Source organism: Xenopus laevis, chromosome 2L, assembly GCF_017654675.1.
Source record: "Xenopus laevis strain J_2021 chromosome 2L, Xenopus_laevis_v10.1, whole genome shotgun sequence".
Classification (NCBI taxonomy): Eukaryota; Metazoa; Chordata; class Amphibia; order Anura; family Pipidae; genus Xenopus; species Xenopus laevis.
Window position 1 is genome coordinate 35,294,872 of NC_054373.1, and position 18,246 is coordinate 35,313,117.

Genomic DNA, 18,246 nt, shown 5'->3' on the forward strand with positions numbered 1-18,246 from the left:
GCGTTAACTATTGCTGCCACAAGAAATAATATATCAGGTGCTGCATACGTGCACTTTTTAAAACAAAATATAAATAATACAATAAAACAATTAATTAAATATTAAATAAATAACAAAATATACATTATAAAGTATATTATTCTGTGGAGGTATTTTCTGTCTTATATTTAAAATACATCTATCATTTACATTGCATTTTCTACTAGATGATACTTTTCACCCATTATCACATATTTAGAATGACTTTTTAAAAATAACAAGGAGGAGGACATATTTTGGGGATTGTAAAGGAGACTCACACATATAATAGCTGAGTATGAGTATGTTGCTAGTATAACAATGACTGAAATGTAACACTGGTAACATAAAGGCAGAAAGTTCTTGAGATTACAGATAAATAAATAGACTTCTTGCCAGCTCCAGAAATCCTGTTCTCCTCGGGTCTCTAGAAGATCTGTAGCAGGGTAACTATGAGGCCAGCGCTTCAATCAGAGCTGGACAGAGAGATATTGGAGATTATAGTGCAGTTTTTCTTATTAACAATACACCCTTAATGATAGTTTGAAAATTAGGAAATAAGAATTAGAAAATTACATGTACATGATTCTATTGAGGACTTTGCTTGGCCTTGGTTCTAAATGACCACTAGATGGCAGCATCTTATCAGCAGAAAGAAGGCAAAAGTGATGCAGAGTGGTCCCCTGAACAAAATACATTTGAGTTCCACAAAACTCCTAGAAGATTACCTGTTTTCAAATTAATTGCACATCAGATAGAGCCCTTGTGGGCCTTCTGTATTCCTGAGTCTCCCAGCAAGTCGTTTTTAGGAAATCATATAACAATATGCTGAATGCAGTGTTTCTTTCATGGTATGTACATAGCTGCTGGCAGAGTTGTTATCAAGCAGGAGCAGCCCTGAATGAACAGGTGACTCTGACTGAGTTCTAACACACAGTGGATCAAAGGCTGAATAAGAAAGTGAGTAAAATAAATGATTGCTAGCACACCCATGCTTGCAGGTTACACATAAGTAAATTGGAAAGTTCTATACCTTGTGTACCTATCACAAGGCTTACTGGGAAAACTTAGCAGAATGAGTTGAACAACATGGTAGCCTCAGATATTTCACATTGTGTTATATTAAAATCTAAGTGAAACGGTATGCAGGTGAACTAACAATATTGCTGTTGTGAAGAGTGCCTATTTGGGAAGTTTGGGTACATGTCCCCTTCGATAGCATTATAGAAATTATTTGTACAGTGGGGTTTATTTAAAGTTTCCTGAAGAGTGCTTATCAGAAAAATTACCTGTAAAATGAACTCTGACAGCCAGCAAAGTGTTATTGGGATTAAATATGAACTGCTGAATATCACGTTTAAATGTTGCTAAATCTGCTCCTATATAGTGATGTATTTCTTCCTTTTCTTTAACCCCAGGATTTAATATCCTGCTGGCACTTTTTTGCAAATCACCATATTTTCAGTGCCAGTGGTTTAAAGGAGTTTCAAACACTTTTTTTCAGTTCAGTTGTTTTCAGATTGTTCCCCAGAAGTGAAGACTTTCCAATTACTTTCCCTTTTTTATTTTTTACAGTTTTTCCTAAATCTAAGTGTAACGTTTAATGTTCCTGGTGTTTCAGTCTGGCAGCTCAGTAATTTAGGTGCAGACTCTAAACTATTTGCTACATTAGTTGATACTTTTCTCAGCAGTATCTGTGGAATATTAGCAACTATTGCATCAATTCTAACAGCTGTCTTTAATGAAACTCAGGGATTCTGCTCAGCAGGGACAAAGATAAGAAATGTGTAAATTAAATGTGTCAATTTAGTAGAGTTTACAGGGTTGGCGACTCCCCCCCCCCCAGAGCTGCTTTAGGGCAGAGACACACGCTCAGATTCGGGGAGATTTAGTCACCTGCCGATAAATCGACTCTTCTTTGGGGCGACTAATTTTCCTGAACTGCCTTCCCATCGGCTAGAATCTAAATCTTTGGCGTGATGGCACTCAGATCACTTCGTTTCCGAAGTCGCCCGAAGCACCGATTGCCACCCTGCCTGCGATTTACAATGTAGCTGGCGGGAGGCAGTTCATGGAGATTAGTAGCCCCGAAGAAGAGGACATTTGTCGCTGGGTGACTAATCTCTCAAAATCTGAGTGTGTGTCTCTGCCTTTAGAAGGTGAAAACTGAAACTTTACACTTAAAGTCACACATAGAAAATAGAAAGTAATTGGGAAAAGTCTTTATTTCTGGCGAACTATCTGAAATCAACTGAACTTAAAAAGTGTTTGAAGATGAACAGCCCCTTTAACTAGAGGAGCAAATCCAAATGGATGGCCTATTAAAGGAATTGTGGCACATGAGTCCGATTAACCCCATTGCTGACCCCTTGCACTTACACCTAATGCTTGGCATAGGCAGCCTGTGGGTACTGTTTGATGCTAAAGTCACTGTTGGGTTCACCAAGGAGCAGTTTTGCAAGACAGGAGCCTCCATGTCCATAGAGAAACATGCACTGCAACCTGTTTTCCTTTAAAATGGGTGTTAGTTTTCGAGATCTTTCACCTATAAAAGTTTAAGTGGGGGAAGCTCAGACTGTGAGAGCAAAGAACTGGCTTAAAGGGGTTGTTCACCTTTAAATTAACTTTTATTATGATGTAGAGAGTGATATTCTGAGACAATCTGCAATTGGTTTTTATTTTTTATTATTTGTGGTTCTTTAGCTTTTTATTCAGTTGCTCTCCGTTTTGCAATTTCAGTAATCTGGTTGCTAGGGTACAAACTACCCTAGCAACCATGCACTGATTTAAGTAAGACACAGGAATATGAATTGGAGAGGGTCTGAATAGAAAGGAGTAACAGAAAGTGGCAATAACAATAAATGTGTAGCCTTACATGGCATTTGTTATTAAGATGGGGTCAGTGACCCCCATTTGAAATTTGGAAAGGCTCAGAAGAAGAAGGCAAATAATTCAAAGCTATAAAGAATGAAGACCAAATGAAGATTTTTTGGCATAATTCTATAACATAATAAAGTTTAAGTTAAAGGTGAGTCACCCCTAAGGAGGAAGCTGTGTAAGGCAATAGTTAACCTCTACAGAAATCCCAGCTGCTCTTCTACCTGCAGCCAGGGAGTGGGGGGAACAGGTGGGGGGCACCGGCAGGGACTTGCCATAAAGTTATACCACTGGGCCAAAGCTTTGGTCAGGGAGAGACATTTTTAAAGACTATGAATAATATGAGTTAAAGGGCATGTAAAGTCTAAAATAGAATAAGGCTAGAAATGCTGTATTTTGTATACTAAATATAAACAAATAATTGATGCTTTCAAAGTTGGCTACAGGGGGTCACCATCTTGTAACTTTGTTAAACATCTTTGCAAGACTAAGACTGTGCACATGCTCAGTGTGGTCTGGGCTGCTTAGGGATCGTCATAAACAAAGCTGCTTGAGTTCTGCATGGCTGGGAAGTAAGGCGGGGGCTCCCCCTGCTGTTCATAAGTATGATTGTTTCCCTGCTCAGCAGTTAGGGATCATCTGACAATTCCTATCCACAGCAGTAAATGAAGGGAGAATTTCACTGCATACAGTCAGGTTTCTTATAAAAACGGTACACATTTTTTTTAATTAATGTATATTGGAGATAGGTTTCTTTTTCATTAAAGAAAGTAAAAATGGGATTTGCCCTTTAAATAGGAGCTAAAGGTATGTGGATGACCACACAGAGAGCAGAGATTAACAATGTTAATTTTCTTTTATAACAGGAATTGTAAGGCTTTTCTTCCAGCCGGAGCCAGCTAAATAGGATAGAATTCTGCAATCCTCTACTCAGGCTGCCTTTATTTAGTGGAGCCCAAGACAAACCCTCCAGCACGTTTAGAAAGCTGCAGGAATCATTACATCATTTATTTATAAATTCAGTGAATAGAAAGACCAATTTATTGTGTTTCATATTGTTCTTAGTGTCTGGATACTGACCCACTTGGATCCATAAGATCAGTTAAAGGGATTGTTCAGCTTTAAATTTTAGTATGATGTAGACTTATAGAGAATACAATTCTGAAACAATTTGCAGTTGGTGTTTGATTTTTATTACTTTTTTAAAAATGATTTGCTTTTGGCTTTTTGTTCAGCAGCTCTCCGTTTTGCAATTTCAACTGGTTGCTAGGGTCCAATTTAACCTAGTAACCAGGCAGTGGTTTAGAAGAGAAACAGGAATGTGCATAGAGTAGGGCCTATATAGAAAAATAAGTAATAAAGAGTAACAATAACAATAAAATTGTAGAATCACAGAGCAATAGTTTTTCACTGCTGGGGTCAGTAACCCCCGTTTGAAAGCTGGAAAGAGTCAGAATAGTATATATAAATATAAACTGAAGGGGTTATACCGGCATTAAAAAGAAAAAGAGTAAATTGTATAATTTGATGAAATGGGATCCCTCTTTTACTCCAAACATTGTATTAAAGCAACATCCTATTTAATTTTCTCATTCTAATGATAGGGTAACTCTATGAGACTTCCGCCCATATTGAGCGAGCTGCTTGTGCCGTGACTTTGTTGTTAACCTCAGTTAATATGCCATTAATAGCTCTAAAGCGGCATTAAAGAGAGGGTAACATTACGTTAGGCGGCGGCACTGCATGAAGGGATATTAGGGAAAATGAGATGCAAATTATATACTAATGATCCATTTTCATAGACATAACCTGTTTCACAGAAGTAGCAATTATATGTCTTTAACTCACTTAATGCACGCTGCTGTTCTGCCCCGTGAGCTTTTAGTTCTGTTTAAAACCATTGTGAGGGAAAAAGAAAATACTTTTATTGATCCCCATTGAAAGGCTGAGAATGTCTCACAGAGTCTGGCAGTGATAAAGCCACTCATTGCAAACTTTCCCTAAATGCTCAAAAGATGGGAACAATATACAGACTTGTATCAGTGTCACCAATTACAGGGCAGAACTGTGGGGCAAGAGAGTAATGCAGTGCTTAGTATTGCTGCCTTGCAGTGTGGAGGTTCCTGAGATCCTTTCCAGTCAGGGGTTCTCCCCATTCTTTTACAAGGGGTTCATCTGCTTTCCTCCAACACTGCTTCTTTGGGACAATATTATCACAGAGCTGAGGCCCACAATTACAACTGCCTCTAGATTTATTTCTGTATGCTTTTCAGACAAAACCAGGCTTTAAAATTCAAGATCAGACTGGGGGAACCCCAATAATAGGGCTTAAATTACTAACACTCATTAAAAGTCCTTAACAATGAAACCCCTACCTATATTTCAGCTCTGATCTCATAATGCACTCCTTCTTCAACCTATGCTCTGCTTCTGATCTTCTACATTCATCATTCCCATTCTTGACTGCAAGACTCTTCTGGCTCTCTCTGGAACTCTCTGACTCAACCCATCAGACTCTCCCTTTCCTTCCACACTCCCTATAGACTGTAATGTATCGTCAATCACCAATATGTTTTTGTAATCTCTATGCTTCAATTGTACACACACCCTCTAGATTGTAAACTCTTGCGAGTGGGGCCCTCTAATCCAATTCTTCTCTGTAAACCCTTGTTGGTTACATTTTTGTAAGACGCCTATTTGTTATACATCAATGAAAAGTGCTGCATAAATGATGATGATGATTCTGTTTTCTAGGTCTTTGTGCAGGGCTGGTTTTACAATAGACAAGACAACAGGCCATTAGCCATCGGCCCACCAGTGGCATTTTTGGCAGGATTCAAGGTTCAGATAACTGTTGGTGACAATTTAACAAGGGCAGCAACTTTCTTGGGTAACTTCCATTTCTGTTTTAGTAATGTTAAAGCTCCTGTTTTTTGTACTGGAAATTCAACTCTTTTTCTGTACAGAAAGTATATATATATATATATATATATATATATATATATATATATATATACTTTCTGTACAGAAAAAGAGTATATATATTGCTTTCTGTACAGAAAAAAAAGGTGAATTTCCAATTATAGTTAATAATATACCCCCATTGTAAAATATAAGGGTAGTCAGTGATGAGATCCTTGACTGTATAAAGGTACAAGTGATCTAGTTCACCGAAGATCAGGATGTGCTGATCTACAGAAGTCCCTGGGGGCCATGCAGTTGTAGTTGAACTACAGCTCAAGGGCTGCACGTTAGACATGTGTATATCCTCAGCCTTTGTCCCCTTGTTCTCTGAATGCAGCCGTGCCATTACTGCTCACACATCAGATTTTACAGATATCCCTCAATAGGCCTGTCAGTCCTCAGTGAGTTACTGGAGATTTCATTAACCACATGATAGAATGATGTTATCAAAGCCTGCTCAACTGCAGCACCTGGGTCTCATTCCAGGAAACCTGTCTGCAATCAACTACTCTGTGTAGATTTGATTCCTGGAAATTAAACATCAATTGCAGAGCTCTCAGGATAACTACACAGGGCTGGCATCCCATGAGAATCATCACGTACATAGGTTCATTGACTGTCCTCCCGGGGGCTGGGACACATTAAACAGGAAAAAGGAGATGGCAATGAATCTTCCAAGTACAATATATTGGGTGGAAATCCAAAGTTTAAACATTTGTAAATGGTTGTCAAACATTTTCAGTTCCTTTTGGAGGTCTAACCTTTGGTTATGGCTCCACTGCGTTTCTGTGTTGATGCTGCCTCGCCTTGTGGGTGCCCACTGGCAACCTCCATGAGTATCCCTTAACATATATTGGCGGCTTAAAGGAAAATCAAACCCTAAAAATAAACATGGCTAGAAATTCCTTATTTTATATACTAAACTTATCGAACCAGCCTAAGGGCTCTTACACGGCCATTTTTTTTTTCCGCTTCCCTGCATTGCACTTTCTTCTGTTCAGCCGCAGGGGAGAGCAAGAGTAGACGCAGAAGGGGGCTGTACTCACACAGACGCATGTAGGCGGCAAACGCAGGTGGGATGCAGCATGTTGCATTTCACCTGCGTTCGGCGCATACGTGCGTCTGTGTGAGTACAGCCCCTTTGACAAAATTGAGTGCACTTACTCTTGCGCTCCCCTGTGGCTGAATGGAAGAAAGTGCAACGCAGTAGAGCGCAGAAAAAACAGCCGTGAGTAAGAGCCCTCAAGGTTCAGCATCACTATAGTAGTAATTGATCCAGGACTTTACCTCTCATATAAGCTGATGCAACAGAGTTTATTATTTAATTCTGATGCTAATTGTGCTGGATTCAGACTTCTGAGCTGCCATATACCAATAATCAGCATTAATTACTAATCAGTTTCATATTGTTACATTTATATTATATATATATTCAGTAAAGCTGGCCATAGATGTGCAGCTTTTGTTCCTACCTACGATGAACGATCGTCCGTTGCAATCTCCTGACCTACAATTAACCATTAACTTAAATAAAGTAGTAAAAATAACAAATCAGAAGATGTTCAGACCATTAATCTCCCATTGATATAGTCAATGCAACACCTGCAGAGATGTTATTGTTAGCATGTCTGATTGACTAAATGACCGATTGCCATGGTATGAAAAATGTTCCACACACGGCCCCTTCATTTTGTAGAACTATATCTTTACGGCTATGGCCAGCTTAACTCAGTAGCTCAGTAAGTGACAGCAGCACAGAGCATGTGCAGTGAATCAGAAGAAAAGAAGATGAGGATTCAGAGGGGCATTTTTGGAGACACAGATCTTCACTGCTAAATGGTTGTAGTTACCTTGGGCTGAAAAATATAATCTTTTCTAATATACCTCTTAAAGGGATCCTGTCATCGGAAAACATGTTTTTTTCAAAATGAATCAGTTAATAGTGCTGCTCCAGCAAAATTCTGCACTGAAATCCATTTCTCAAAAGAGCAAACAGATTATTTTATATTCAATTTTGAAATCTGACATGGGGCTAGACATTTTTTGTCAATTTCCCAGCTGCCCCTGGTCATGTGACTTCTGCCTGCACTTTAGGAGAGAAATGCTTTCTGGCAGGCTGCTGTTTTTCCTTCTCAATGTAACTGAATGTGTCTCAGTGAGACATGGGTTTTTACTATTGAGTGTTGTTCTTAGATCTACCAGGCAGCTGTTATCTTGTGTTAGGGAGCTGTTATCTGGTTACCTTCACATTGTTCTTTTGTTTGGCTGCTGGGGGGGAAAGGGAGGGGTGATATCACCCCAACTTGCAGTACAGCAGTAAAGAGTGATTGAAGTTTATCAGAGCACAAGTCACATGACTTGGGGCAGCTGGGAAATTGACAATATGTCTAGCCCCATGTCAGATTTCAAAATTGAATATAAAAAAATCTGTTTGCTCTTTTGAGAAATGGAATTTCAGTGCAGAATTCTGCTGGAGCAGCACTATTAACTGATTCATTTTGAAAAAAAATATTTTTTCCCATGACAGCATCCCTTTAAGTTAAGCTTTAGTTTTCCTTTAACAGCAGAATGTTCCAGTGGGTTGATCCAGCCAAATTGTGCATAGTGAATCTACTTTTGTTATCCCCAGAGCACAATGCCCTCTGCTCCTCCCCAAACGCATAACCCTACTGCCTTAAGTTTACTGCTGAACTACACAGCTGGCCTGCTTTTTTTGGCCACCATGTTTGACCATGTCCCTACTGTTCCCATGTTCTTTGGCAGCTAGCAATAAGCTGGAGAGTCAGCAGCTATGAAGCATAAATGTAGAATTCCCCAAAAAATTATAATATATATTCATGCTAAACTATATACAAAATTATACATATAAACTATAAAATTATTTTGCTATAATATGCACTTTTTATCCTAAAAAGCTGTAACTGTTCACACAACTTGCACAAACACGGACTGTTTCTGGATCAGCGACCTTACTGTGAGACACTTATGTTCCCTAGACACTTATCAAATATACACATAACACTGGCCCTCTTCATGGTAATTGTATTTTTTTTACAAGTCTTTATTTAATGCTTTAACAGACACAAAAATTAGGTAAAGCGAGGAAGAAGAGTAAAGATAGAAAGAGTATATAGCTAACAAAGCCATTGCAAGTCATATCAATTTATACGGATTGAACATTCAACCAAGTGTCCCATATTGCGCTGAACTTAGCTGGGCATCTTCTTGACAAGTAAACCAACTTTTGTTTGGGTAACACATCATTAATTCGTTTTTTCCAGAGGGTAAATTCTGGAGCCGTTATAGATTTCCAGGTCAACAAAATAGCTTTTTTCACCTAAAACATCTGGAGATAGCATAACTGTTGGTATGATGATAGTCCCAAATCTTCCAGCATCCCCAGCAAGCATACCTTTGGGCACTGAATATTAGGGAGAGCCAGGCTCTCATTTATTATACTTTAACACAGCAGACCAAAATTGTTTAATGACTGGGCATTCCCAAACAACATGAAGGAAGGTGCCTACCACAAGATTACATATATCTGATATGATATTTGTATATAATGGGGCTGATTTTGTTATTCTAGTAACTGAAATCTAGGCTTGATACGGTAGAGTAGTGATGTCTTTCCTGTGTGCCCTAAATACAAAGAGACAGAAATGATTGTTCTTGGGTAGGATAAAATGACCAAGCTCCCTTTTGCAATTATTAGTCCGATGCTCTCAGGCTGGAAGTTCCTGCTGAATCTGGGCCACTGGGTGATAAAAAGCTGAAAACTGAAATCTGCTGCAGGTTCTAAATGTGCCCCAATGTGTGAGTAAACGAGTCGGATCCAGACTTGTAACAGGTCTCCCTATGCTCATTATTCAGCCAGTTTAACTGCATTCTTCTCTGGGTTTTATGGACTGTACAATGCACTCTTAGGACAGAGACTGATTAAAAGACACATCTCTCCATCCCAACTTCGGGTAAATTAGTGCTTAATTTACCTAATTAACCTTTCCCTGTTGTTTTTCCTGCAGTGAGTGCCCATACTTGCACATGGCATGAGCAACTACTTGTAAGACAATAAAGACTAATAATAGAGTCATTTATAAAGCCATGGTTGGAATATTAAAATTATGAATCTGCCTCCGGGCACTCACCTGAGCACATGGCATGAAACCTCTCTACAGTTTATTTTTTACATTCATACTTAGGGGTCCATTCACTAAGTTCGAGTGAAGGAATAGAGTAAAAATAGTTCGATTTTCGAATGTTTTTTTTGGCTACTTCGAACTTCGACTACGACCTTCGAATCGAACGATTCAAACTAAAAATCGTTTGAATATTCGACCATTCGATAATCGAAGTACTGTCTCTTTAAAAATTTCTTCGACCCCCTAGTTCGCCACCTAAAACCTACCGAGGCCAATGTTAGCCCATGGGGAAGGTCGCCATAGGCTTGCTAACAATTTTCTGATCGAAGGATAATCCTTCGATCGATGGATTAAAATCCTTCGAATCGTTCGATATGAAGGATTTAATCGTTGGATTGAACGATTATTCCTTCGATCGTTGGATCAAACGAATTCGGCAGTCGAATATCGAGGGTTAATTAACCCTCGATATTCGACCCTTGATACATCTGCCCCATAATGTACTGTGTTGCTTGTACTGATTGTTCCTTCATTCCCAAAATAAAGATTTTCATTTTAATAGGCATATCCGGAATCATGGCTGATAGCAGTGCAGTTTTTCATGTGACAGTGCTGAATCGCAGGCCGGAATAGCACCTGCCACAACAACTATCCGATCAAAGGAAAAACACTATCAGTTTTCAAAAAGAAATTATCCATCACAAAAAGCAAATTTGCTTTATAGAGGTATGGGACCTGTTATCCAGAATGCAAGGGACCTGGTGTTTTTCAGCTAAGGGATCTTTCTGAAATTTGGATATATTCATACCTTAAAGGGGTGGTTCACCATTAAGTTAACTTATAGAATGGCCAAATCTAAGCCAATTTTCAATCGTCTTCATTATGTATTTTTTTCATAGATTTTGAATGATTTGCCTTCTTCTTCCGACTCTTATCAGCTTTCAAATGGGGGTCACTGACCCCATCTAAAGAACAAATGGTCTGTAAGGCTGCAAATGTATTGTTATTGCTACTTTTTATTACTCATCTTACTATACAGATCCTCTCCTATTCATATCCCAGTCTCTTATTCAAATGAATGCATGATTGCTAGAGTAATTGGGAGCCTAGCAACCTGATGATGGCTGAAATTGGCAAACTGGAGAGCTGCTGAATAAAAAGCTAAATAACTCAAAAGCCACAAATAATAAAAACAAATTGCAAATTGCCTCAGAATATCACTCTCTAAAGCATACTAAAAGTTAACTCAAAGGTGAACAACCCCTTTAAGTCTACTAGAAAATCATTTAAACATTACACCCAATAGGCTGGTTTTGCTTCCAATAAAGATTATACATTATAGATTATACATACATTATATCTAATTTGGGATCAAGTATAAACAAAAAAAAATAAACGATAAACAGCACATATATGCTTGACACTTATTCAGCTTCTGTTTCTGTTTTATATGTACAGTGGTGGTTTCAAGAAATAGTTAGCAAATATCATGTATTTCAGAGCACTTTCTGTAAGTCAATCATCCGGGAGGGATGCATGAGGGTTGACGTCTAACCAAGGGTCCCATATTTTCCCAAATTTCCCGGGTGTTCCCCTAGCATTGTACATCAGTTTGATTAGGGGTAATGTACCATTTAGTAAGTCAATCCATTGCTGCAGTGAGGGAGGGTTGGGGCTCATCCGTTTCATTATTACTATTTTTGAGCCTCAGTGGGGTAATATAAATTTGGTGAATCATTTTAAATTGAATCATTCTATCCCTGAGTGATAATAGGCAGGGGTATAAGTTATCTATAGCCTCTTCCCATTAGTCCTTCCCTAGAGAAGGGATAAGTGACTGCCATTTTTGTTTGGCTTTATTGAATGGGAGAGGTTGTGAATATTGAATTATATTGTACAGCTGAGATAGCAGTTTGGTGGGGTCTGGAGTCCAAAATCTGGTTTCCCATTTGGCTTTTAATTGCTCCATGGAGACAAAACTATCCTCTATCATCAAGTCCTCAATGTGTCTTATACCCATTTGTGGCCAGTAATTAAAGTCTGCTAGATTCCTCATATGGGGCAAGTTAGAATTTCTCCAAAGAGGAGTTTTGCCAGAAAGTTTAGGTATGGGGGTCCCTGCTTTGGGTTGTAGCTTTGCCCATACTTTAATGGGGGTAGTAATTACTCCTGGCAACTGAGGGAGATCACATATCCGCCTATAGGGCGAGTTATGTATGGCCTTCAGAGATGGATAACAGGTTTAACTGATAACTGGTACCCTACTTATATATATATAAGACGAGTTTTACCTGGTGGACAATAGGCAGGGGGTGCTCTTGTTGTACATTTATGACATTAGCAGTGTAAAAACTACTTATATCATGAAAAATGAATGTAATTACAAAGGAAAAGCCCTGGAGAAATGCTCCATTAATTAAGGGTGGGTATACTCTTTTAATGTCGCATTTCATAAACATATTCAAGTTTCAAGTAATCAAGTATAAATAATGTATTGTAGCCAGAGCTGAAGGGCCTGTCCTTCCTAAGTGGATAGGGGTACACATAAGTTCAGTTATTTCCTTGAACTATCTTGTTAAGATCTATGGGATGAAAACCAAATGTTGGATAAGAAAAAGGAATCCTGAAGTTTAAAACCTCTGCTATAAGGGATCCAAATATAGGCAGACAGAGAACCACAGTTGTGGCTTTAATTTAAATAATCCCTGTTGCCCAACTAACCAATGTGCAGGGCCACTGATTGGAGAATGCTAATGTGTATACAGGTATAGGACCAGTTATCTGAAATCCTGTTATCCAGAAAGCTCAGAGTTACAGGAAGGTCATCTCAGATAGACTCCATTTTAATCAAATACAGGTATGGGATCCGTTATCCAGAAAGCTCCTAATTACAGAAAGCCTGTCTCCTGTAGATTTCATTTTAACCAAATAATTACACTTTTTTAAGATGATTTTGTTTTTCTCTGTTATAATCAAAACAGCAACGTGTACTTGATCCCAACTAAGATATAATGAATCCTTATTGGAAGCAAAACCAACCTATTGGGTTTATTTAATATTTACATGATTTTCTAGTAGACTTAAGGAATGAAGATTCAAATTAAAGAAAGATCCGTTATCCAGTAAACCCTAGGTCCCGAACATTCTGAATAACAGGTCCCATACCTGTAATCCAAATTTTAAAATTGATTTTCTTTTTCTCTGTAATAATAAAACAGTACATTGTACTTGATCCCAACTAAGACTAAATCTTTATTAGAGGCAAAACAATTCTATTAGAATTAATGTTTAATTAATTTTTTAGTAGACAAGTATGGAGATCCATATTACAAACAGATCCATTATATGTATAACCTTAGGTCCTGAGCATTCTGGATAATAGTTCCCATACCTGTAATAGAAACCCGCAATATCTGTTTGGTGTAAAACACCAAATACAAGTAAAATAACCAAAATATGGAGATTCATTTGGTCCCTCTGGAATTGCCTCATTGTTATTGGATCCCAACATGTTGTCCTTTTACATGAGGAAGGTATTGTTTGTCACATTATCAGGCTCAGAATCTTAGTATTATTGTATGGTTTTGATGTAATATCATGTAATGAATATAGAAATGACTTTTGCAAGAGCCATATCAAGAAATGACTTTTGCAAGAGCCATATCAATCTACTGACACGAGCGAACATAACTGCAGATTGGGTTAAAGCAGCAGCCCATAATGAATGCTCCTCCTTCTGCTCACTTCAGTGGCTTCTACACAGCTGACATTTAACATTCTGTTTACTAATTGCCATAGGGTAATGAACCTTTAAATAAGCTTTTGGAGGGGAGAAATGCAAGGTGGCATTCCATTTACTGGTAAAGCAGTGCCTGTGACGAAAATGATAATATTTGAAGTGTGGCCATCTCTGGTTGCTGGGACTCCTGGGGCAATGCTCTCCATGAAACAAATGGAATATCTAGGGATAAAGACACCCTGCTGATCCAAAGAACTCACATTTCTTCACTCTGTGCCATGCCTAGGATATACTGAAGATACTTTATGAATTAATAAATAAGCTCTTTATTTAGGGCTGTCCAAAGCGATTATTTTGATACTGGTTTCCGACTCCCCCATGTCCTTGAAAATTGTGCCTATGAGTAGTTAAAGGAACAGTAACGGAGTAATGGAAATATAATGCTCTGCACTGGTTAAACGGGTGAGTTTGCTTCAGAAACACTAATATAGTTTATATAAACAAGTTGCTGTGTAGCCATGAGGGCAGCCAATCAAGCTGAAAAAGGAGAACAGGCACAGGATACTCAGAAGATAACACAAAAGTAGTATACAATGGCATTCTTCAGATCTGTTACCCACTCTTCTGTGCTTCAATAGCTGCCCCCATGACTACACAGCAGCTTGTTTATATAAACTATAATTGTGTTTCTAAAGCAAACTCAAAAGTTTTACCAGTAAAGGGGATATATAACCACCCATGTAACAAAGTAAAATTGCTCACAGTGCTCATCTGAGCAGTTTTGAAATTTACATTTTAGTCACTCTTTCCTGGCACATAATACATATATTCAATTCATTGACACAATTAAAGCAGCACATATCATTATATACATGGTTGTAGTAATTTTTACTTTGATTAGGAAATAATTATTACGAAATGTAAGGGTTCCTCTTGCCCTCTATCAGCACGCTAACTAAGGAATTTATCCAAAAACTCCCAATACACTTTTTTTTGAGGGGCACAAGCCGGAACATAATGTCCTCCAGGATGTATCAATATAACAGGATTCTCAAAATGGGAAACCAGTTCCCGGCTCATGTCAGCAGATATGACACGGTCTGTCTCACCAATGACATGCAATGAGGGAACGGTGATCGGCTGCTGATAATGCTTTGTGTGGTCAGATGATCGGCTTTTAAAACCTGCCACCAAAATAGCAAAGTTGAAATGGAATCTGGGATCTCCTTGTTGCTTTAAAGCACAAATGATGGCCACCAGGGCAGCTCCTTGGCTGAATCCCAAAATGCCATCGAAGGGCCCAAGTTCAGAAAACACCTTAGCCACTTCATCCAGAGACTTGTCTAGCCCTGAGCAAGTGTTGCTTTCTTCAATGGCATCAAAGCTATTTTGTTCTGGATTTGAGAACCACCAGCCTCTGGATTCATCCTGTGAGGAATCTGGGTCTCCTTCACTGGGCTCAGCATCTAAGACGGAAAGACAGTTATTTGATTTTAGAATGTCATGAGTTTCTCAGCTTGGTAAAGCATTTCTACTGCTGTATATTTGCTGTGCTTGCAGGGTAATATATTTTCTCACTCTATGCCAGGCTCTACTATCTTAATTCTCCCATGTATGGGTACTGCCACATTCTGCTGTTTCTTGGTCTGTGCTTCTATGCAGGTTTAATCCGCTCTCATTTGTGTCTGCACCCAGAGATACAGTGTTGGCCTGGGTACAGACACATGAAGTGGATTTCCCTCTGATACATGTGCATACGCATTTTCACACCAAAATCCACCTCATTTGTTTACACCCAGGCCGACACAGTGTCTCTGGGTGCAGACACAAGAGAGAGCAGTTCCAGCAGGAGGGTTGTTTCTTGACCTGCACTCATATGCAGAGAGGCAGTCCGGTGTGGTAGTACCCTAAATGTTAAATGCACATGGGATATTTTGACTACTGCTAACCTCTAGTGAAGAACAGAGATCGTCAATAGTGATGCATGGGTCAGAAATTTCCCAGGCCAGGCTGTGCCCACCCTAACCAACACCCATCTCAACATGGGCCATATTTTTAGATATTCCTCTATGATGCCACTGCCAACTACTATGTGGATACTGAGGAGACCAGCTGCAGTTAGGGCAATAACAATGAAATTAGTTGCCCCGTAACAGGGCTGGGGTGCCCCAGGCAACCTCATCCCCAGCCCAAAAGCAAGTGCGCAAGAGCGTGTGTATTAATGGCAGGGGTTGAGGCGGAGAGATGAGTCAGCAGGGTTGGACTGGGAGCTGTTGTCTCAGGGGCCCCTGTCCATGCCGCAACCCTCTCCCCCAGGGGTTCATAACTTTTTCTTGCTGCAACCAGGGTAGGAGAGGGAGGTAAAGGGCAGCGGTGATGGATTCAGGCAGGGAGTGGGTCTGGGACAGTCCAGTCTGACCCTGGCCACTGAGGAGCAGGCAGTACTGGATTGATGCAAGGGTTTGGACTAGAGGTATGCAGGCAAGATGTACATGTCCCTCCAGCATTGTGCTCCAGGCACATGTATTTTATTCTTACCCCTAGTTCTGGACCTTCCCCGTGGCTAATCTCCTCTAGTGCCAATGACTTCCCCGGAGCTAACCTAAATTAATCACAGAGTGACTATTGTCATTTGTCATTGCCCTTAAAGGGCATGTAAAGTCTAAAATAGAATAAGGCTAGAAATGCTGTATTTTGTATACTAAATATAAACATGAACTTACTGCACCACAAGCCTAACCAAACAAATAATTGATGCTTTCAAAGTTGGCTACAAGGGGTCACCATCTTGTAACTTTGTTAAACATCTTTGTAAGACTAAGACTGTGCACATGCTCAGTGTGGTCTGGGCTGCTTAGTGATCTTCATAAACAAAGCTGCTTGAGTTCTGCATGGCTGGGAAGTAAGGCGGGGGCTCCCCCTGCTGTTCATAAGTATGATTGTTTCCCTGCTCAGCAGTTAGGGACCATCTGACAATTCCTATCAACAGCAATAAATGAAGGGAGAATTTCACTGCATATAGTCAGGTTTCACACTTTTTAATTAAAGTACATTGAAGATAGGTTTCTATTTCATTAAAGAAAGTAAAAATGGGATTTTATTTTTTTTTTCAGGATTTTTGTCACACATTCTTAATCTCCTTCAGTCCTAGGGTTGCTTTTCTGGAAAAAAATAACCGGCCTTCCTATATATTTATCTTTTTTCCCTATTAATAACATTGGAATCAGCCATCATTTTTACCGCCCAGGCCAGTAAAATACCAGCCAGGTGGCAACCCTATCCAGCCAAGGCGACAAAAAGTCAGAAGTTCCCTTCCCACCAGGTGATACATTTGTTTTCTCACTGGTAATGTTGGTGGGAAATTAGTTAAGCCATGCTGGAGGGGATTCATCCCATGTGCCTTACAAGTTAGTGTGTTTTGGCTGCTCCATACAAACCTGACCCAATAGTAATGCAAACGCCTGACCCATGAATATCAGGCCAGCCCAGGCACCATAGTGCTCAAAACACCAGTCTGTGTGTCTGTCAGGGCTCCTCATAGAATTGAAAGTAAAACATACAGTGACAGGCTGAACTTAGTACCACAAAGCTGCTGTGTGTGTCTGTGCCCAATAGGGGGTTTCACATTCAGTAGTATTAGGCGCAGTGACAGGAGGACACATCAGTCTTGTCAACTGTTTTTCAGTTCCACTGAGGCATTAGTAACTGAGCTATGATATTTCATACATGATCTAGCGAGGTGTTTTTTTTTTGTCAGCAATTAGGTCAGAAACTACAAACCTGCGACACATTTGAATAAAGTAATTATTAGCAAATTAAATATTATTATTTATAAATAATTGTTACTGCCAGCTATGAACCTACACAAGATGAAAGATCACGTTTTTCCCATACAGTTTATAGGTCAAACAGGTCCGACATGTATTTCCCACTGAAAAGGGAGACAGGCGGCCGTGTGACCCACACACGCGCAGTGCATGATGGGAGCCGTACCAGGATCGGGTACCACTAATGGGGCATTGAAAGTTATCAGTTCTGCGCGGCCCCGAAGTCTTTTGCGTAGCGCTCCTGTTCTCTCCCAAAAACTCCGTTCGTTTTGCCGGTAGCCGTGCAGAGCCAACACCCGTAATACACGTTTCTGGACTGTCGCCGCCATATTAGTACACCCGGAAACCAGGAAGTGAAAGGCAGCTGATGCCGATTGGCCGACCAAGCGCCAGTAATAGAACAACAGTAGTTTGCTGTAGAATCACTTGGCATTGTCTTGGATTGGGGGGTGTCTGCATTAAACTTGCCTTTTATTGCTCCCATTGAATTACTTACGTAATTAGTGAGCTGTCATACTGCCAATCTGTGAGTTATACCAAAACAATGCCAATGCTTCTCCCCTCAGAGCCAACAGGCAGACAAAGGACATAAACACTCCATGAAAGGCAACATCTGTCTTCCAGTTGCACCAGGGTTGCCAATTGCCATGTCAAAAAAAACAGCCAAAGTCAGCTACAA

At 39.6% G+C, this 18,246-nt stretch overlaps 1 protein-coding gene across 1 annotated transcript; it reads right to left on the reverse strand.

The window, feature by feature from the left end:
- Positions 1-14,046: 14,046 nt before the first annotated feature.
- ovca2.L (OVCA2, serine hydrolase domain containing L homeolog) lies at positions 14,047-17,989 on the reverse strand (the record flags this gene model as incomplete). The annotated part of the gene is made up of 2 exons (XM_018246145.2): positions 14,047-15,206; positions 17,734-17,989. Coding segments are annotated over 2 exons (771 nt in total), but the record flags the coding sequence as incomplete, so codon positions are not given.
- Between the last annotated feature and the right edge of the window lie 257 nt (positions 17,990-18,246).